Source organism: Vanacampus margaritifer, chromosome 3, assembly GCF_051991255.1.
Source record: "Vanacampus margaritifer isolate UIUO_Vmar chromosome 3, RoL_Vmar_1.0, whole genome shotgun sequence".
NCBI classification, from domain to species: domain Eukaryota; kingdom Metazoa; phylum Chordata; class Actinopteri; order Syngnathiformes; family Syngnathidae; genus Vanacampus; species Vanacampus margaritifer.
Genome location: NC_135434.1, coordinates 4,370,202 through 4,386,496, shown reverse-complemented (window position 1 = coordinate 4,386,496; position 16,295 = coordinate 4,370,202). Strand labels below are relative to the sequence as shown.

Sequence of the window (16,295 nt, the reverse complement as noted above, 5' to 3'; positions counted from 1 at the left end):
ATGGAGCAGAAGTTTGTCAGAAATCAAAACTATTCAAGAATTCAAAAAGGTAAGAACATAAATTTAACACATCAAAAAAAAAAAAAAAAACAGCAAATGTACTGGTCACACTTGCGTGCCAAAAATGTGTGTTTGGGACATCTGTAATTGTTACACATGTATGGATTTAGGGCTTCACCCTCACCTTGACGCCATTTTGGGTCATCTTGCTCACAGAGTGGAAATCCGACACGATGAAGGCTACCAAGTATGTGCTCATCTTGACTGTGGTGGCAAAATGATCCTCAAACACATTTCCAGGTAACGCGACTGTTTTTGTCTGTGAGGTAAGAGATATACCGCAAACAGTGACAAAAGTAGAAGAACAAGTACAGTCAGTTACAGACGTCGGAAACAGGATGCAGTGGAGTAGTGGTGGGCATGTCGGACCTTGGGCATATTGGAGATGGCGATGTGTTGAGCCTCCCGTATGATGGAGATGGTGAAGTTCGCTTTAAAGGCGGGCTCGTCAAAACAAGGGAAGGCCGCTCGGGCAGAGGTGGGTTCAAACTGCGTGGATGCCAGAATCCTAATAACCACATTCATGTATAAACAGTAACAGATGATCAAAAAAATGATTGACAGATCAATGTATCACTGCAACTTTTCTGGTTTTGTTTTGTTTGTTTACACCTGTAGAAATTCAGCAGTGTTAAAAATTCTGCCTTGACAACGGGAATGGAACCTCCGCCAAGGCTGATTTTTCTCTCCGTCGTAAAGTTAAACTAATGCTAAAGGGCTAAGTAATGTAAAACAGTCAAATGTTCTCCTCGTCATAAGCAATAAGGGACCATAAAAGAACTTATTTTATTCATTACCAGGGGCATCAAAATTAGTGCTCTACTTTTCAGTTCATTTAAAGTTCCTTTAATGCCACTATTTTTTTCATGTGCGTCGTAACGCAGCAGACACGTCCACATCGAAATTTTGCAGTAATACATTTAATAATAATTCATATATTTGTGAAGACTGGGGTCAAGTTGTATTTTATACATTTTAAAATGTCACAAGTTACTTCATGTTGAAGATTAGATTAATATGAAAAGAATAATGCACTGAGCCATTTTTCTGCCATCTAGTGGCAGAAAAACGACCAACACAAATTAATATCGCATTGTTTTTTTACAGCATAGTTCATATTTTTTATTTTAAGTCAATTTTATGAATTATTATGAAATTACTGTATCAATGACTAAAAGATGCAGAATATTTTATTGCATATTTTATTGTACATTTAGAAGAAATATAAAATACGCAATTAATCCTGAGTTGAAGTCATGCGATTAATTACAATTAACTCATTCACTGCTATTGACAGCAATAGACGTCAAAAATTAATTTGAACAATTTCTATTAGTTTAACATTTTTTTCCATTTTTGTTAAGAGTATGAAAGCCTAGAATTATTTTTTTGTACATTTAGAACAGATATAAAATTTGTGATTAATCGTGAGTTAACTAGTGAAGTCATGCGATTAATTACGATTACAAATTTTAATCGCCTGATGCCCCTAATTTATAATAATATTTTCTTTTAATTATTATTTTTTGCATTTTTAATAATATTTTTTTTTTAAGAAAACATTATTAAAAATTAAATTTTTTAATCGTAATTAATCGCATGATTACACTAGTTAACTCACAATGAATCACAAATTTTATATCTGTTCTAATACAAAAAAAATCTAGGTATTCATACTCTTCACAAAAGTGGGAAAATTTTTAAATTAATAGAAATAGTTCAATTGAGTTTTTGACGTCTATAGCCGTCGATGGCAGTGAATGAGTTTTAAAAAAAAAAATCACCTGACACCCCTATTCATTAAATATTTTAAAAGTTAACTCAACTGATTATTATGAAAACTTTATTCTGCCAAATATTGGAATCATCATCAGTCTCAAAGAATCCAGATCAGTCGGGCCCTAATCATTATCTTTGCAAAGACTTTCAAAAACCATCAAATCAAATAAAAAGCTTACCGGAGTTCCCCGCCGCTGGTGCGGTAGCTGCTCTTGTAAAAACCGTGGTAGCTGTCCGAGAGGTTGGCCGAAAACTCCATATAGACCTCGTAGTCTTGCCCTTTGGGGATCACCTCGTCTGACATCAGGGCAAGCTGCTGATGAACAAAATTGTCCACAACCTGAAGAGGCCGCACCCCCTCGGGCGTCTTCAGCTTTGCGTTAGAAGTCTCCAGCTGCTTGGCATGCAGAACGATGGCGTTGGTGTCCTCCAGCACGTCCAGCCGGATGCGAACGACGCCGCTGAAGGTCAGGGTGGTCAGATTGGGGTGAATGGCCAGGTCGTAGTGGACGGGTACGACGCTTTGAGGGAGTCTCATCTCATGCCACGGGAACGGCTGAGCGCCGGTTATGTTTTGCAGGTTGGATTGCGGAAGCTGCGTCCCCAACACCCGGCCCAGGTAAAGAAAGACCACCAAGCGAAGAGGAGCCACAAACATGGCGGCTGCTCAAACAGGACCTGTTGGGGTACAAACCAGCAAGAAGTGTTCATTCATTATATCCGGGGTGGCCAAGTTCGGTCCTCGAGAGCCACAATCCAGCCTGTTTTCCATGTTTCCCTCCTGCAGCGCAGCTGAATCTAATGATCAGCTAATCAGCAAGCTTTGCAGAAGCCTAATAACGATCCTGATCATGAGCCAGGTGTGTTAGGGGAGAGAAACGTGGAAAACAGGCTGGATTGTAGCTCTCGAGGACCGAACTTGGCCACCCCTGCATTATATGGTATGTCACACTGTTATTCTTTATGAGTATGAAACAGAGAGTATCCATCCATTTTTTTGGCCGCTTTTCCTCACAAGGGTCGCGGGGGTGCTGGAGCCTATCCCAGCTGGCTTCGGGCAGTAGGCGGGGTACACCCTGAACTGGCTGCCAGCCAATCGCAGGGCACACAGAGACGAACAACCACACTCACAATCACACCTATAGACAATTTGGAGTGTTCAATTAACCTGCCATGCATGTCTTTGGAATGTGGGAGGAAAACCGGAGTACCCGGTGAAAACCCACGCAAGCACGGGGAGAACATGCAAACTCCACCCAGGAAGGCCGAAGGCCGGACTCGATCTCACGTCCTCAGCACTGGGAGGCGGAGGTGCTAACCAGTCAGCCGACGTGCTAACCAGTCAGCCGACGTGCTAACCAGTCAGCTGACGTGCTAACCAGTCACCCACCGTGCTGCCCGAAACAGAGAGTAATGACTTTTAAATTGCTCGCTCCATAACGTGAACTGAGTTCAGTTCACATACCTTGAAATGAGACTGGGTTCGAAGAAGAGCTTGCGTGTGAATGGTAATTGTCCCTAAATGAGCTCTGCGGTCTGCTTTAGGCTCCAGGGCCCTGCAACCCTGAAAAGGAATGTTAGAAAATGAATACATACATACATACATACGTACATCTCCCAAAAAAAGAAAAAAAAAAAAAAGAAAAAAAAAAGAAAAGAAAATTAATACATTGATTAGAGTGAGTGAGTATATGAATGCAGTTGAACTGTTTTTCATCTAAATGACTACCAGTTCCGGCCATAAAATCACAGAAAACATATGTGACATAAGAGTAGGACAACAAGAATAATAATTAATGCATTTTTACTGTTACGTCGCCTCTCTATTTTTTTTTCAGTTTTGATCAAATAAGTCAGTCCAATTGTTACAAGTGATCAACTAATTTTAGGACAAGCCTTCGTGAATTCACGTTTCCTTGTTCCTTCTGGTTTACTGTGTGATCGGGTAGCTAGCTACACTTTAATGATTTAAAAAGTAAAGAAAAAAAAGGACAGTGACTGTTTTAAGGTTAACACTGTGTTGATTACAGGCTCGCGTCACCCGCCATTTTAATAATGACATTAACTGATTAGTAAACTATTTTCGCATTGATTCGTAGCGATCAACATTGATTAGAATAAGCCCTTGTAAAATATACGCATAACATCGATAACTTTCTACAACGCAAACTCGACTTTGCCAACTAGGTCCAGATAGATGCTCTTTTAAATCATACAGTGTAAAAATAAAAATAGTTACCGTTTCGATTTGGACGCGCCCGGCAGACAGGACGGGAGCAAGTGAAAGCGAATGGGCTGGAAGAGCAAATGCATGCTGGGAGAATTCAACTTGTGCTTCTCATCAGATATCAACGCGGAGTTTGTCTCAGAGATGCCAAAAACTTAAAAGTTGTAAAAAAAAAAAAAAAAACTTAAATAAGGAAGAAAAAAAAAAGACAACTGTGTCGCTTTCTGGTTACGTGTGATGTTTTCATTTGTTTGGGTATGCAGTTCCATGTCTCAACACAAGGAGCAGCACTGTAAAAGTTGCTAGAAAAAGAAAAAAATGTTATGTAATGACATTGGTCGCCACAAGGGTGCAGCATCGCTTTGGTTAAAACAGGGCCGTCTATCTACGGCTCTGGGTTGAAATAATACACATTTGTAATGGACAGCAGGTCGGACTAGTGTTTAGCATGCCAGGTTCTGGGTTAGAATCCCGAGATTTTATATTTTTTAATTTTGGCCTTCCTGGATGGAATTTGAGCAAGTAAATAGTAAAAATGCATTTAAAATCAAGCCTAAAAGTATTAAATTAACTCTTTGACTGCCAGACGTTTTCAGAAACGGGATGTCGCCAGTGCCAGCCGATTTAAGCATTTTGACTGATCTTTCAAGGTCCACAGAAAATGTTGTGTTTGGACTATGGAAACACACGTACTACCAAATGAAAGATTGAACTCTCATCTTTCATCAGAAAAAAAAGTTTGTTTCTACCTTATTCCGTTTTTCAGTAATCAACAATAGAAAATGGTTAGTTTCACCGAAATGCTCTGCTTTTAAAAAAACGGAGAAAACAAGCTTTTTGTGAAACGGTATTATTTCATGCACTCTAGTGAATTGTAAACTTCTTTTTGTCCATGAATGATGCCACAAACACCTAAATAGTGCTTTACTTCTGTAAAACACTTCCACCAACAATGAAAATGTGTTTTTAGATTGCAAAATACGTTTATTTCCATTCAACAGTGTAAGAATTTGACAAAACAATTTCGCAAACTATTTACAAATGTGTGCAACTGTGGTACTATTTACAATTATGTGGATGTTTCAAATACAGTTTTTCTTTTTGTAACACTCCCCTGCGTGCAAGGAGACGGAGCAGGATTTGCACAACAGATTCGTTTCACTGCGATTGCCCCTTTCGCGTGCAGACGTTACACTTTCTTGACGGCCTTTTTTTCCGGGGAATAGCAAGTAGCAGAGTGTACACACTCCTCCGATGAATATGCATTGGACTCGGGGCACTCTTCGTCGTCCGATTGAACGTCCGCCTGAGCGTGCTCGGTTGTGCTCCGCGTTTTCCGGTGTTAGCATCGCTAGCCGGTGAGGCTTTATGACGTGGTCATAGCCGCCGCGTCAACGCTTCCAACTTCGGCGTCAACCTCGGAGCCGCCATCATCATCATCGTTGTCATCACTGTGCTCTTTAACATTGGTCGATGAGCTGCTTGCAACCGGCCGCCATTGTTCGCTTCCTCAGCCATCTAGCTCCGCCTCGCGTCTTCTACTGCCGCCTACCCAATCTTGTCAAAAGAGTCATCGCTGCCATCTAGGGGCCAAAAATAGTCATTAGGCTAACGAGATCTGCTTGAAACTTTCACCACAGCTGGCCAAGGCTTTCCTCCACCCGTTTCCCCCCCAAAAAATAAATAAATTGGAGAACGTCTTTTAAACGTCCTTGGCGGCCCTCCGTAGGTTTTTACTAAACGTCATTTAACGTTTTTGGCAGTAAAAGAGTTCATTGACAACGACAAGGACATCTTAGCTAAAATTACTTACTTTCAATTAATTTGATAAAAGTATGATGTAGTTTTAACTAGTTCTTGTTTTTTTAAACACACTTTTTAATTTTATTTTGTTTATGAAAAAGAGTACTTTTTAAAAAAAAAAATCTGAGTTATAGTTAGTATAGTAGTAGTAGTAGTATAGTAGTAATTTTGTTGATAGGTTGGTACGAACCTTGAAATATATTTTTTTATATTTATATCCAGCGACCCTTGTGAAGACAAGCGGTCAAGAAAATGGATGGATGGATTATTTTCTCATTCTGTTTGACTTCAAAAAAGATTCACATCATTCAGAGACTCACTAAAGTTTGGGAGCTAACGGTGCCCAAAATGAGGAGTATTAAATGTGGCAAAAATAAATGAACATAACTTAAGAGAAAAAAAGCCCACACACATGCGAACACACCTACATACTCAGAAGGATCCACCCCATCCAAACATCAGCGTCACTGCTATCGTGAGTGTGTCTGCCAGTGTCGCCAGGTCGCTGCTGTTGAACAGATCCTTTGGGACAATGCAAATATTTTCTCTGGAATATTTTTAAAATCAGCATTCATCACTAATACCTCAATTTAATTGAGTTAATGAAAGCTTAAAAACATGATAAAGAGTGTGTTGATTGGCATTTTGTGCGGTGCAGCCGTGCTGACCGCCGGAATCCTGATCGGACACTACGGCATAGACAAAAGTAGCGACTCTGCGCCAACCTGGGTGAAGGATTTGTCCAAGGATGTGGATGAGAACCTGCTTGAGGATCTTTTGTCCGAGTTGGACAACAAACGCATTGAAGAAAACCTCAGGTCAGTTCGCATAAAAAAAAAACTTCAAATATAACAAATCAAAATCAAGCAAAATATTCCAGTGTTTATATATTAGGCAATGGGCTTTATCCTATAATAGGACACTCATTGAAAACTTAAAAAGTTATAATCCCAGAATTTTTTTTTTTTTTATATCTACAGGGAATTGACTAAAGTGCCTCACTTGGCCACCACAGCCGGAGACGAGCAAACGGTGCAGCTGATGCTGAACAGATGGCGCGATCCTGAAACGGGTCTGGACCAGGCGTGGAGAGAAGAATACATGGTCTACCTGTCCTTTCCTGATCCTGACAAGCCCAACAAGGTCACTGTTGGTAAGTTGTCATCACGATTACAATATTGATGTACAGATAACATCGTACAGTAGCTACTGTATATACTCTGTCTTAAAAATTATTATTATTTTTTTTTTTTAATAGTGAGCCCATCCAATGGCGTGCTGCATACGGTCATAGAGAAAGAGAAGGCCTACACGCCGGACCAGGAGAATCCTGCTGTGGTTCAACCTTATGCTTGCTATTCTCCAGCTGGGCAAGTTCAGGTAAATTACAATTGATCAAAATATGCTGACAATGTCTAACATTCAAGTGAGAACTTGAGCAAAATGAAAAAAAAACAGAACATGCCTCGGTTAAATATTAAGCCCATGAACAATAAAAAAATTCACGAGAGACCAATATAAGTAAAGCAATAACTTAAATTAACCTACAATAGGAAGTTGTGACCTTTGGAATTATTACATAACTTTCGGTGATAAAGCATCATGGATGTCTAGTTAAAAAGTATATTATTCGACATCGTTACTGTTGTTGTATCATTTTGTTTTTCACTGTTTTTAAGGGCAAACTTGTGTACGCCAACTATGGGAGAGCGTCTGACTACCAGGATCTGAGCCAAAGAGTGCCTCTCAAAAACACCATCGCCATCACAAAATCCGGTGGAACGGGGAGAGCAGACAAAGTGAGTTGCACCATTTATTGTATTTCATTTGCCGGATATATAAATAAATAAATGACAAAAATAAATTAGAAGAATAGAAAATCACCATTAATTTCATTACATTTTAAGGAAAATGCTTTATTGGGATATATAGGTCCCTTTTTTTTTTTATTATTATTATCCGTCTTTATTTAGTTTTTGGTGGAGGTGGGAGTGGGGAGATTTTATGTATCAAAAGTACTCGGGGCTTGAGTTCAGTGCAAGTGCTGGGCACCATGTTCCAGCATCTACACTCACATTTTAGTCTACTCATGTCCGTTTCAGTCAATTGGCACCCTCTATTGGCGCAAAGTTGTTACTGCAGTCCCACAATGCGCTTCTCTTCAAAACGCTTGGTTTTGTTTTGAACGACTCCACAATACTTTCATGCGTATCATCCGAGGCCATCGATGCAGCCCCTTACGGTATCCTTGGCGTGCTGGTCTACACGGACCCATCGGACATTAACGACGGCTTCATGTCGGACGCCAACGAGACATATCCACATTCCTGGTACATGCCCCCATCCGGCGTGGAAAGAGGCGCATACGCTTCGACCTACGGAGACCTGCTCACTCCATATTTGGCAGCAAAAGGTAAGCCACGTAAACGTAGGGAATGGGGATGTGACGCAAAATGCTCTTTTATTGCTTGTGTTTTATTGTTCTTCTCATAAAGTATGACACAAGCGTGATTTATTTATTTATTTTTATTTTTTTTGCAAGAGGCCACACCAAAGTGCACAATCACTTCAAAGTGTGTCGACACTTTTGCCACTATTTTGCAGAAGAAACATACAGAATTCCACTGAAGGACATCACTGGGATTCCTCCCATTCCAATTCAACCTATTGGCTTTGAGGATGCCTACATGTTAATCTGGTTTGTGAAGTTTACTGTCAAATTAAACAAAAATAAAGAGAATTGCAAACAGAAACAATACATTGGATGTTTCAGTGAGCTGGGCGGAGAAGCAGCGCCGGCAAAATGGCAAGGAGGTTTTAACTGCACATACAACTATGGCGGTCCAGGCTTTCGACCCTCTTCTGCCTTCAACAACAGGTAGTTACACATACTTGGCAAGCTTTGTTCTTTTGCCTCCCTAATAAAATTTCAATATGAAATGCCCTATAACAGAATAATAAATCAGTCCAAACTAAATTAGAATGCTTCTGTAAGGCAATGTTTCTGTTTTGTAGTGACGTGAAGCTGGACATTTTCAACTACGGCGAGGTGAAGAACTCCTCCAACGTGATGGGAGTCATTCGGGGCGCCGTGGAGCCTGGTAAAGTGTCAAATTCAGCCAGACCAAACAAAGTCAACCTTAAACATTTATTAACAATAATATGTTATATGTGACCTCACTAGTCTAAACATGACATTTTGATTAATATTACATTTGTGGGATATGAGTTATGTAGCAAAATCCAGCCATTTTTAATCAATCTCGGGGTGGGGGGCGGCCATTTTGCCACTTGCTGTCGATTGAATATGACATCACAGTTGCTCAGAGCTCAGGCAACGGCCAATCACAGCTCACCTGTTTTGTGAAACTGAGCTGTGATTGGTTGTTACCTGAGACCTGAGCAACTGTGATGTCATTTTCACGTGACAGAAAGTGGCAAAATGGCTGCCTTCTGATTATATATATATATATATATATATATATATATATATATATATGGCTGTATTTTGCTGCTTAACTCAAATTCCACTACCGCAATATTAACTAGAATTCCGTATTTAGACTTGTTAAAAAAAAAAAAAACCTGTATCTGATCGGCATTAAAATTGGGAAAATAGTAACGATTACTTTTGAAAAAATGTATTACTAAAAATTTGAAAGTAATTGGTTACATACTACATACCCCTATTGGCCATCATTGGCTGCAAGCGATCACGCTACATTGCTTGGCTGTCCACAGACCGTTACGTGATCTACGGCAACCACAGGGACAGTTGGGTTCACGGCGCCATCGACCCGAGCAGCGGGACGTCCGTCATGCTGGAGCTGACGCGTGTGCTCGGGAAGATGGTCAAGCAAGGTGAGGAGGAGTTCAAACTTCAACATGTTCAAACTTCTGAACTTTTGTTTTGTTTTGAAATTTATCATATATATATATATATATTTTATTTTTTTTATTTATTCATTATTATTTTATTATTATATTTTACTTATTTTATTTTAGTATTTTATTGACTGTTTAAAAAAATATATATATATATATATATAAATTCTAAAAAAAAAAAAAAAAGCCAATATAATACTAAAATAAAATAAGTAAAAATAAATAAATAAATAAAAAAATATATAGAAAACTTATTTTATTTTAGTATTTTATTGACTGTTTTTTATTTTTAGAGTTGGTTTTACTAGATTTTATGTATATGATAATGTGCGGATCTTTGGAAACGCTTGTTTATAAAATGTGCTGTAGAAATAAAGTGGATTGGATTGGCTTGGAGTTTTTAAGCTTTTAGCTCATCTGCGCTGCAGGCAAATGGAGGCCTCGCAGGTCCATTATATTTGGAAGCTGGGGGGCTGAGGAGTTCGGCCTTATCGGGTCGAGTGAATACACTGAGGTAACCATTTTGAATTCGGCAAACTTATGATCAGCAAGTGTTGGCCAAATGGAAGCACGTGTACGCTTTTATTTATTTATTTATTTTTTATTATTGTATTTTACAGCAATACTTCACCAAGCTGAGTGAACGCACCGTTGCTTATATCAACGTGGATATCGCTGTTCAAGGTAAGAAGCTCCCCACTTACCTACTACTACTTTGACTTTTAGAACTGATGCTGTGAAGTTCCCTGGCGGAGAAAAGCGGTTTTAAGACTCATTTTCGTATGGTTCCCTACAGAGTGGCATTACGACTGAGGAAAAACATAAAGGGTTGTTATGCCGATTGTTCACAAGAAATTGAAATCTCAAGCTTAAATTGTATTTTGTTCAAGTCAAGGAAACTTTACCGGGGACAAATATTGGGATGTATTTGATCCTTTTTTTTTTTTTTATCTCCAATGGTTAACTAAAAAAATGTAAAGGTTGTGTTCACTGACCACAAGAAAGGTTGGAACGTTAACTCACAAGTATTGTTTTCCTCTTCACATCCTCAGGCAATGCCTCTCTACAAGCGGCAGGGATGCCGTCGCTACAGAACGTCATCTTCAAAGCTGCTAAGCAGGTCAATATCAAGCCAAGTTCAATATCCTGATCCAGGATGTGTTGTGTGGATTTCTCAAAAAAAAAAAAAGTCTGTCCGAGGTCTCGATGTTGGGAAAAATCAGCAAGAGCAGACTGGAGGGGATTGAAAAAAAAAGAAAAAAAAAAAGACAGCATGGTTCGATGGTTTTGTGTGATCCGAGTGTTTCTGTCGGACAGGTCAAAGCTCCTGGACTGGATTCAATGTCTGTATATGACAAGTGGATCCGCTATTCGAACAGAACCAGCCCGGTCTATGGACTTATTCCCAGGTGTTGCATTTTCACTTCAAACATAAAAGGAAAGCAGAGTCACTATGTTGTGACCCATTTTGATCCATTCTTGTCGTTTTCATAATAAATGATTTAGTGTTAGCTATTCCTGTCTGTTATCGATGATTTCTTTTCTTTATTTTAACCCTATAAAGCCTAAACCATGAACTATATGAGAGAAAATTCTAATTATTTGTAAATACAGTATTTATTGGTCCTTTTGAACAAACCAATGTTGTTGTTTTTTTTTATCAACTTCCACATGACTTTGATTTGTGTCATATTTGATACATCTGGTCACAATACTTTAAATTCCTACACTGTCAAACATATTTTTTATATATCTGTTTATTATTATATTTCCCAAAACCTACACTGTCAAACATATAATAATAAACAGACATATAAAAAATATTTCCCAAAATCAGAAAGAACATTTCCCACTATTAACTCATTCACTGCCATTGACGGCTATAGACGGCAAAAATTCATTTGAACTATTTCTATTAGTTTCATTTTTTTCCAGAGAGTATGAAAACCTAGAAAAGAAATATTGTACATTTAGAACAGATATAAAATGTGAGTTAACAATGAGTTAACTATTGAAGTCATGCGATTAATTACAATTAAAAAATATTTTATTTTTTGTTTAATTACTTATTTAAACTAAAGATTAATCACAAATTTTATACCTGTTCTAAATGTACAATAATTTTTCCCCCTAGGTTTTCATACTCTTGTTAACAAAAGTGTGTGTAAGGGGGGGGGGGGGAATGTGAAATAGTTCAAATGAATTTTTGACATCTATAGCCGTCAATGGCAGTGAATGAGTTCAAAAGTATAGGTGTCTCTCCTTTCTCAATTGGGGCGATCTTGCAAGGTGGCTGGGCGATACTGCCCTCTAATGGACTATCCGCGCAATGCATGTGTCAGATCTTAAACGTCACGATTTTAATGGGAGAAAAAAAAATTGGACTAATGAAATAGAGGGCTCAAAATGTCTTGTATTTAATACGATACGTTTGGCTTTATAGGGTTAAGATTTGTCATCTTACTCAATGTTCATGTTTCTGCAACAGTCTGCGGTACCTGACAGGAGCCGGAAGTGATTACGCCCCTTTTGTCCACTACTTGGGAATCACGTCCTTGGATATTTCATACACTTTTGACAGGGTATTGAAAATTCCCAATAAATAAGAACATTCCATCGATTCGGTTTGATTCAATTCACTCGCATCTTAGCTCTGTATTATTCATCTTTTTTCCCCCCCAATTTCCAACTGTTTTTCTTCCCAGACAAAAACGAGTGCTCGGATTTACCCAGCCTATCACACTGCGTACGACACGTTCGACTATTCCTCTAAGTTCATTGATCCTGGTGAGTGACCCTGAATCGTGGAACACAAACACACAACTTGACGCCATGGCCATTTATGAGCTCACTGCAGATTTGTGACAAAAGCCCACTGCACAGAGAGCGACGCAGCTGAACATGATTGAACTGACACATTGTGCAACGTCGCAGATGCAACGGCTAATTAACTCATTTGCTCCCAAAAATGTATAAAAAGGTTCTATTTTAAATATTGCCATGGTCCCAAAAACGTATTTAGACGTTTTTTTAATTTTTTATTTTTTTTTAAATGCTAGCGCATACAGAAGGCTTTGATTCAGCCTCTTAACTACAGAGAACGTTTGAAGAATTGATAGTTATTACACAAATGGACAACAAGGTGGCAACAGAGTATAAGAGATCAACCACGGCCATGTTGCCAAAAAGCTCTTTTCCACATCCCATCTGTGAATAATGATTAAACTTAGCTAAATTTGAAATGTGAATTGCTGCCAAAAAAAAAACTAATTAAAACACCTGGGGGCGAAGGAGGTTGCTTCAGTGAAAATGGCTCGGAGTGAATTAGTTAAAAATGTCATGCCTTTATTAGATTAGATTTTAAATGCTAGCGCATACAGAAGGCTTTGATTCAGCCTCTTAACTACAGAGAACGGTTGAAGAAATGATAGTTATTACACAAATGGACAACAAGGTGGCAGCAGAGTATAAGAGATCAACCAGGGCCATGTTGCCAAAAAGCTCTTTTCCACATCCCATCTGTGAATAATGATTAAACTTAGCTAAATTTGAAATGTGAATTGCTGCAAAAAAAACTCATTAAAACACCTGGGAGCGAAGGGGGTTGCTTCAGTGAAAATGGCTCGGAGTGAATTAGTTAAAAATGTCATGCCTTTATTAGATTAGATTTTAAATGCTAGCGCATACAGAAGGCTTTGATTCAGCCTCTTAACTACAGAGAACGGTTGAAGAAATGATAGTTATTACACAAATGGACAACAAGGTGGCAGCAGAGTATAAGAGATCAACCAGGGCCATGTTGCCAAAAAGCTCTTTTCCACACTGTTTTAAACAGATCTGTGAATAATGATTAAACTTAGCTAAATTTGAATGTGAATTGCTGCAAAAAAAAAACTCATTAAAACACCTGGGAGCGAAGGGGGTTGCTTCAGTGAAAATGGCTTGGAGTGAATTAGTTAAAAATGTCATGCCTTTATTAGATTAGATTTTAAATGCTAGCGCATACAGAAGGCTTTGATTCAGCCTCTTAACTACAGAGAACGGTTGAAGAAATGAGTTATTACACAAATGGACAACAAGGTGGCAGCAGAGTATAAGAGATCAACCAGGGCCATGTTGCCAAAAAGCTCTTTTCCACATCCCATCTGTGAATAATGATTCAACTTAGCTAAATTTGAAATGTGAATTGCTGCAAAAAAAAACTCATTAAAACACCTGGGAGCGAAGGGGGTTGCTTCAGTGAAAATGGCTCGGAGTGAATTAGTTAAAAATGTCATGTCTTTATTAGATTAGATTTTAAATGCTAGCGCATACAGAAGGCTTTGATTCAGCCTCTTAACTACAGAGAACGGTTGAAGAAATGATAGTTATTACACAAATGGACAACAAGGTGGCAGCAGAGTATAAGAGATCAACCAGGGCCATGTTGCCAAAAAGCTCTTTTCCACATCCCATCTGTGAATAATGATTAAACTTAGCTAAATTTGAAATGTGAATTGCTGCAAAAAAAAACTCCTTAAAACACCTGGGAGCGAAGGGGGTTGCTTCAGTGAAAATGGCTCGGGGTGAATTAGTTAAAAAAGTCATGCCTTTATTAGATTAGATTTTAAATGCTAGCGCATACAGAAGGCTTTGATTCAGCCTCTTAACTACAGAGAACGGTTGAAGAAATGATAGTTATTACACAAATGGACAACAAGGTGGCAGCAGAGTATAAGAGATCAACCAGGGCCATGTTGCCAAAAAGCTCTTTTCCACACTGTTTTAAACAGATCTGTGAATAATGATTAAACTTAACTAAATTTGAATGTGAATTGCTGCAAAAAAAAACCTCATTAAAACACCTGGGAGCGAAGGGGGTTGCTTCAGTGAAAATGGCTCGGAGTGAATTAGTTAAAAATGTCATGTCTTCATTAGATTAGATTTCGACTTCAATGTGTGTTTTGTTTTTTTTGCTTGAAGTCCGATTTTCAATAAATTATTGATGATTTTAAGATACAATAGTAAAGTAAGAGATAAATTCTTAAACTTGAATGGGGACAAATATATTACAAATATAAAACATAACTATATTTACAATTTCATATGTAGCTTGGAGAGCAACAAAAAAAAAAAAGAAGCATTTATTTCCAATCCTTAATGATACCGCAAGGTGTTCAAATCTATTTCCCGATCAATCTGCCCTACACTTTTCCTTTCAGGGTTCTACACCCACCAGGCCGTCGGCAAGACCGCCGGGAGCGTCCTGGTGCGACTGGCCGACAGTCTGTTGTTGCCGATGAACTGCAGCGATTATGCGGAGAGTCTGGAGGCCTCCCTTGACGAGGCTTTGAGCCAGTTTGAAAACCCGCTTCTTGCTATGAATATCTCCATGGGTAAAAGAATCGAATGTTCCCACACGCGTTTTGAAACTCATGTGGAATTGTTTACTTTTATCAAATTTCAGAACCAATAAAACATGCGGTGGCCAGCTTTCGAAGTGCATCGAACCACCTAGAACAAGTCATTCGAAGCTCAGACCTGGCAAATGAAACGTAACACATATACGCGCGCACACTCACTCACACATACGTATGTCCTCTCTCACGTAAAGCGGCAACAATCACTTCTCTCTTCTTTTAGGCCGCTGAAGCTGCGAACGATCAATGACCAGCTCATGCTGTTGGACCGCGCCTTCTTGAACCCTGTGACCTTGGGTAAATTCAGGTAAGAAGGAAGAAAAACTCAATTTTGGGAATAAGCCATTCAGATCTCAGTCAATCGAAATCTTGAGCTTCTTAAAAAACAAAATACAAATAAAAAATTGATCTTTGGCTCATTCAAACTAAAAAAATGTGTAAATGCGTTTTTTTAATACTTTTGTCTTTCACTTTTTTTTTTTTATGCAAGAGCATACAGACGTCTTTGATGCAGCTTCTGACATGAAGAGGTGGCTTAAAGCAATGGTAGTTATTATAAAAAAATGGCCAGCAGGTGGCAGCAGAGTATAGATTAGACAGGGCCATGTTGCAACAAGCTCTTTTTGACAGTGTTTTCGACAGATTTGTGAATAATGATGAAAACTTATATATGGTACTGTATATAGAAATATACTTTTTTTTCCTGATGGAAGAAGATACTCTTAATCTTTCTTTTAGTAGGTTCCATGTTTTTTTATAGCAATAGAACACAATATTCTGTGGGCCTTGCAAAATTTGTCAAAATCCAGTAAAACAGCCGGGAGCAAAGGGGGTTGCTTCAGTGATAATGTGATTGTAGTTCATTAAAGAAAAACGTGGAAAATTCTTTCTAATGTGGTGTTCGCTAGACACGTCATCTGGGCGCCAATCCAAATCACCACGCGGACCTTCCCCGGTTTGAGCGACGCCTACGCCGGAGCCATGTCGTCGGGAAAAGCCAGCGCTTGGGCCCAAGTGCATCTCCTGGTGTCGGTGATGAGCCAGGTCATCGAGGGTGCCGCCCACATGCTGCGCGACGTCATATAGATGACATAAAGCCTCTCAGGTTTTTTCTAATTACTTCCTGTATAAAAATGCAAAAA

The 16,295-nt window shown here is 38.8% G+C and overlaps 2 protein-coding genes across 4 annotated transcripts in view; one reads left to right on the top strand and one right to left on the bottom strand.

Annotated features, from left to right (window-relative positions):
- erap1b (endoplasmic reticulum aminopeptidase 1b) overlaps nt 1-4,221 on the bottom strand; it is an 18,293-nt gene extending 14,072 nt beyond the window's left edge. For both annotated transcript variants that reach the window (XR_013293544.1, XM_077562244.1), the window contains exons 1-5: nt 4,079-4,221; nt 3,305-3,403; nt 2,019-2,517; nt 430-568; nt 185-319 (exon numbers count right to left, since the gene is read on the bottom strand). Coding sequence is in view for 1 of the 2 variants with exons in the window: in XM_077562244.1 (XP_077418370.1) it covers nt 185-319; nt 430-568; nt 2,019-2,497 (753 nt within the window). In the remaining variant the exon portion in view is untranslated. The remainder of the gene's footprint in view (nt 1-184; nt 320-429; nt 569-2,018; nt 2,518-3,304; nt 3,404-4,078) is intronic.
- naaladl1 (N-acetylated alpha-linked acidic dipeptidase like 1) lies at nt 2,709-16,295 on the top strand. Of its 2 annotated transcripts, none has more exons than XM_077562246.1 (19): nt 2,709-2,780; nt 6,850-7,022; nt 7,128-7,249; nt 7,549-7,668; nt 8,090-8,282; nt 8,474-8,567; nt 8,643-8,747; nt 8,885-8,970; nt 9,611-9,730; nt 10,183-10,268; nt 10,375-10,438; nt 10,807-10,874; nt 11,072-11,163; nt 12,243-12,336; nt 12,460-12,541; nt 14,956-15,129; nt 15,201-15,288; nt 15,377-15,460; nt 16,062-16,295. In XM_077562246.1, the coding sequence occupies exons 2-19, from the start codon at nt 6,911-6,913 to the stop codon at nt 16,237-16,239; spliced, it is 1,962 nt and encodes a 653-aa protein (XP_077418372.1). In that variant the 5' UTR covers nt 2,709-2,780; nt 6,850-6,910; the 3' UTR covers nt 16,240-16,295. The 2 variants fall into 2 exon arrangements, with proteins under 2 accessions (XP_077418372.1, XP_077418371.1); XM_077562245.1 differs by lacking the exon at nt 2,709-2,780 and adding an exon at nt 6,488-6,687.

Excerpts from the sequence above, each read along its gene's own strand:
- naaladl1 (XM_077562245.1), top strand. The coding sequence starts at position 6,488 with ATGATAAAGAGTGTGTTGATTGGCATTTTGTGCGGTGCAGCCGTGCTG. Across the intron at positions 7,669-8,089 it reads GAACGGGGAGAGCAGACAAA|GCCATCGATGCAGCCCCTTA; the intron begins GTGAGTTGCACC and ends GTATCATCCGAG. Across the intron at positions 10,269-10,374 it reads GGTCGAGTGAATACACTGAG|CAATACTTCACCAAGCTGAG; the intron begins GTAACCATTTTG and ends TGTATTTTACAG.